Below are 5,520 nucleotides of genomic sequence, written 5' to 3'. Positions count from 1 at the left end.
GATGGAAAAACAAATTCCCCTCTTTGAAACCATTCATAGCATTGCAAGCTAAACTCTATAGCGGCTAGTAAAATATCTAATGGGTTTGCGTTTAGAATTTAATAGATATGTATTAACAATAAAAAATAATTTTACACTTTTGTCAAATAAAAATATATTATTCTCACATCCCTTATAAATAATTTAAAAATTTCAATCTCATTTAATAAAATATAAAATAATTATTAATTAAAAGTATAAAATTAATTTATACCATATCTGGAAAATCCATTTTCTCTTGTGTTTATAGATATTCCAACCAGAGATATCTATATTGATTAAAAATAAAATAAATTATTAATTAAATAGGAGTTAGAATTCCCTTTTATACCGGTATTTGTTAAGCGTAAGTTGTTACCAAGATATTTTGCTATAACAAAATATAAAAAAAAAAAAGTAGGGTCATCCACCAACGAAGCTCCACACGAAGTATAAATAGCGTATTCGGCAAATATAGAGCATCGCATTGCGTTACTCACATCATTCAAATACCCGGCGGAGAGAGAAAGCGAATTCGTTCTTCTTTCCCATTCACAATCCTGTGAATCCACCACCACATGCAGAAATCGTCGAATCTCCGGCGATCTCCGGTGGATACACTCCCATCTTCATCCTTCCATTAAACCAAATCCATCTTACCTTATGATATTGTTTGAGAAGCTCAGTTTCTCTCCTTATCTTAGCCGCTTCATTGCCGGCATCCTTCTTTTGATTTTTTGTAATTCCTTTCAGTTGGTTTCTAATTTCCCTAATCCTATACACCCGTTTTGAATCATCCATATTCTTTCGATTTTGATTTTGATTTCGATTCAATTCAATTCAACCTTCATTCGAATCTCTCATTATTAATTCAAGTTTGACGTCATCGTTCATGGACCCTAAACTCTTTTTCCCTAACAATTTTCTCGATGGTTAGTTTTTCTTTACTTTTCCCCCTTTTTAATATTGTTACAACTTTTTTTTTTTGTTACTGTGTTGTTTATTGGCTTTATTTTTAAGAAATTGAGTTGAAAAATTGATTTTTTTTCCCTCTGATTTTATTGATTTATGTTTAGGATTTAGGAATTTTTTTGTTTGTTTTTAATAAGAGCTGATTTTGTTTGATTTTGGAATAATTGAGGTGTTGATTGTGGTGCAAAGTAGGTGAAAATGATGTATTTATAATTTGAATCAGTTTCTAATGGGGTATTTTGGTGTTTGTTTTATTGATGTAGCTGACCCATAGTGGGACAAGATTTTTTTTTGGTTGTTGTTGACTTGTTTGTTGTATTATTATTTAAAGGTTCAATTTAAGGGACTGTTTATGATTCATGTTTATGATTTTTTTATTGTTGTATTAGTAGTTGCTTATGGCTGGATTTTTATAATATTGATCTGGAATCTGGATGGTATGGCACTGATTTTTTCACCTTTAGATTTGGATATTTTGTTTTATTTTTTCTGAGGTCATGAGTGCTGAATGATTGAGTTGGGTGTTATTGATATTATTAATTATAAGGATTTGATGTTTTGATTGGAAAAGTCAGATCTCTGACAACTGCCACTCTGTTGTTTTTGTTTTTTAGTCAAAGAAATGACATGTTTTTTTCTTCACATGGTCATGTTACACCTTCTGTTTATGTTCTTAATTTGTATCAAATGATATGTCCTAAAATTTGATACTGGGAGCATTAAAAAATAAATAAATGTTTTCAATTCAAATCTGTGTATATTACCCTTTTTAAATAAAAATTTAGTTATCCATCTTTTTAGTGATTACTCTTAACTTGTTCTTAGCGTTCGTTTGGTGTTGCGTTACTTTTGGATTAGATAAAATTGCATGGATGTGAGGTTTTGGAATTGAGTTGGTTCCAATGTTGATCACATAGCACAAGTATATTTAAGATGTGTTTTCTTTCATGATATATAATGGGATGTGATTTTTTATTAGATTTGCAACTGTAGACACTTTTCATATCATCGAATTGTTTTTAATAAGAGCTGATTTTAATTCTTAGTGCAATTTTAATTTCTGTAGCTATGATTTTGTATATTGAACAACAGGGGAGAGGTTTTTCATTATATGGTTTGTCTTTTTCTTAGTGTGCGGGGATAGTTCCCCTTCTGATTTTTGTGTATAATGGTCAGGCACTATTACATCACTCATTGATAACCAACAAAGACCAGCTCCGTCAGTTATAGTTATTGGTGCTGGAATATCAGGGATTGCTGCAGCACGTATTCTCCACGATGCATCTTTTAAGGTGTCATATTGTTATGATTAGCCTTCCTCTTTATTTAATCTTCTATTTTTCTGGAATTGTGTCCGAGGAAATATTTTCTCTTGCTTTTTGTAATTTGTTTTCATCATTTGGTCAGGTCACCCTATTGGAGTCACGCGATAGGCTCGGTGGCCGCATTCATACCGACTACTCGTTCGGTTGTCCAGTTGACATGGGAGCCTCATGGTAAATTCAGTTTGGTCTGTTGAATTTGTTTTTATTGCACATATATATGAAATGAGCAGAGTTTGTTTACTTTACTCATGAACTTACAAGTTAGTGGAAGTGGAATGAGAGAAGTTAATATGACTATTTCTTTGTTGAGTACTTTCCAGGCTACATGGAGTTTGTAATGAGAATCCTTTGGCTCCATTGATACGTTGCCTAGGGCTTACACTGTATCGTACCAGTGGTGACGACTCTGTCTTATATGACCATGATTTGGAAAGGTATGTGTTTGCAATTCCATTACACTTTTGCATTTGAAGGTTTATAATGCAACTTTTTAAATAAAACTGACCTGTATATGATTTACTGTTATGTTCAAAATATTAAAACTACCTGATCTTTTGCAATTCCACTAGTAGTTCTTCATAGTAAAGTAACTGCATTTTGTGTTTCCAGTTGTATGCTTTTCGACATTGATGGCAATAAAGTTCAGCAACAAACGGTGGTTGAAGTTGGAGAAACTTTCAAGAGAATTCTAGAAGAGGTAAGATAGTTATTAAATATTTTACAATTCACAACTAGAATCACTTGGTTTGATATGAGTTGATGATAAGAATTAAAATCATTTGATGAGTCAGAAATGGCTTTGATTGTTTGGTTCTATTTATGTACTATGAATCAGTGCTATCGGTATCACAATATAAATATGAATTATATGATTTGATGTCTTTTTTTATTACCTTTTGTACTCTTCTTTAAGCAATTCTCGTCAAAGATATTGAAAAAGCAAATAAGATTACTTTGTTAAATGAAAAACAAAATTAAAAGGGTGCTGTTAGATGTTTTTATTTATTGATTTATATATGGGCTTCATACAATTACTTGCACTACCCACTTGTTTGACTATATCTCTACTCTTTTTTCCGATATCTGCAGACGGGCAAAGTAAGGGATGAGCATCCTGAGGACATTTCAGTTTCCGAAGCGATTTCAATTGTGCTGGATAGGCATCCACAACTAAGGTATCTTATTAAGAAGAGTATAGTTGTACAAGCAATGAGGCTTGATTTTTGAATCTATGAGTGTAATTAACAATGTTTACTACAGGAAACAAGGACTTGCACATGAAGTGCTGCAATGGTTTATATGCAGAATGGAAGCTTGGTTTGCTGCTGATGCAGATATGATTTCATTGAAAAGCTGGGATCAGGCAAGTGCCACTGTACTAGTTGAAGTATAGAAAATATTCCTCAGTCTTCCTCGTTTAAGTTGACAAAATGAGATCCGATGTTTCTAGTAGTTATTAACTTATTATCTATTTTGCCAATATGTAGAAGATCAACTCATAACTCAGTGTTTTTAAATTAAAAAGAAGTATTATTTAATATCTGAAGTATTGCTTACATTGCTGTGGTTTCTAACTGTAGGAACATGTCCTCTCTGGTGGTCACGGACTCATGGTCCAAGGATATAATCCTGTTATAAATGCTCTTGCAAAAGATATTGATATACGCCTGAACCACAGGTATGCCTGCAAAATGATATCCATGACTTAACTGCATGATCATTTTTTATGATTTATGACAGAAAATGAAATAAATAAAGAAGAAAATATATTGTTTCCATGTTTGAAGCCGCTGAAATGCAATAAAAATATAAATAGACATCTATGGCTAAGTTTCTAATAAGATTGCTTCCACAACTTTTCATTATCCCTCCTCTTAATGGTGGGTTAGATACTTAAGGTGCAAGGTTTTGACCCTTTTGTAAAACCTCACTGTGTAGGGTGACCAAGATATCCAATGGCTACAATAAGGTAATGGTTACCTTGGAGGATGGCAGGAACTTTGTTGCCGATGCTGCTATCATCACTGTTCCAATTGGAATTCTGAAAGCCAACTTAATTGAGTTTGAACCAAGGCTTCCTGATTGGAAAGTTTCTGCAATTTCAGATCTTGGTGTAGGCAATGAAAACAAAATTGCACTAAGATTTGACAAAGTGTTTTGGCCTAACGTAGAACTTCTAGGCGTTGTCGCCCCTACCTCATATGCCTGTGGCTATTTTCTCAATCTCCATAAAGCAACAGGCCATCCAGTTCTTGTTTATATGGCAGCTGGCAGGTTTGCTTATGACCTTGAGAAGCTATCTGATGAGTCAGCTGCAAATTTTGTAATGCTACAGCTTAAGAAGATGTTTCCTGATGCTTGTGAGCCAGTAAGTTAACCTCTTACGTTCTCCGAATCCTCATATCTTACAAGTTTGCTTTCTCATGTCATGTGTGTACCATCAAACAGCAGTAACTTGACCTTCTGTTATGTTTTATCAATGCAGGTTCAGTATCTTGTGTCACATTGGGGAACAGATCCGAACTCTCTCGGTTGTTACTCTTATGATTTGGTTGGAAAATCAATGGATGTGTATGACAAGCTTCGTGCGCCTTTAGGTAATCTATTCTTCGGCGGGGAAGCTGTAAGCCTAGACAACCAAGGATCTGTGCATGGAGCTTACTCTGCTGGAGTTATGGCTGCTGAAAACTGTCAGAGATACCTTTGGGAAAAACAAGGCAATTTAGAAAGCCTGTCTCAAGTTTCTGTTAGACATGAAACATTAGGAACAAATTTTCCTCTTCAGATATCGAGGATATGACTTGTTTTCATTAGGAACAGATTTTCTTCTTCAGATATGACTTGTTTTCATTTGCTTTTGAAAATAAAAGCTTTTATTTGAATTTGCACATCAAAATGGCAAAGACAAAGTGTTGTACCCATTTGGGAAATAATAAAATCAATAACTATTTTGGATAGTCATCTATTTCTAATTTTTGAGTTCTTAAATATAGCATCTGTTTGTCACCTACTTAATCTTATTCTCAAGGCATCTTTTTAATCTTCTTTTATCAAATTAATATATTAGTTAGGTACTAAAAAATGTTCATATATGTAAACTTGAGTCCTCATGTAAAATTTATATCTAAGAATAACATTTAAAAAGAAATCAATATTAGTAGAAGAGATGTTTTGGTTCCAACTAAATTAATGCGGCACCTTTAAG

At 33.2% G+C, this 5,520-nt stretch overlaps 1 protein-coding gene across 1 annotated transcript; it reads left to right on the top strand.

The window, feature by feature from the left end:
- Positions 1–480: 480 nt before the first annotated feature.
- On the top strand, positions 481–5,276 carry LOC131622090 (probable polyamine oxidase 4). The gene is made up of 10 exons (XM_058893138.1): positions 481–950; positions 2,167–2,282; positions 2,398–2,486; positions 2,636–2,749; positions 2,925–3,012; positions 3,405–3,490; positions 3,576–3,678; positions 3,896–3,993; positions 4,254–4,683; positions 4,801–5,276. The coding sequence occupies exons 1-10, from the start codon at positions 911–913 to the stop codon at positions 5,113–5,115; spliced, it is 1,479 nt and encodes a 492-aa protein (XP_058749121.1). The 5' UTR covers positions 481–910; the 3' UTR covers positions 5,116–5,276.
- Positions 5,277–5,520: the final 244 nt, after the last annotated feature.

Source organism: Vicia villosa, unplaced genomic scaffold (genome assembly GCF_029867415.1).
Source record: "Vicia villosa cultivar HV-30 ecotype Madison, WI unplaced genomic scaffold, Vvil1.0 ctg.000024F_1_1, whole genome shotgun sequence".
NCBI lineage: Eukaryota > Viridiplantae > Streptophyta > Magnoliopsida > Fabales > Fabaceae > Vicia > Vicia villosa.
Note: the sequence above shows the minus strand (reverse complement) of the source record. Positions and strands in the feature narration are given on the sequence as shown.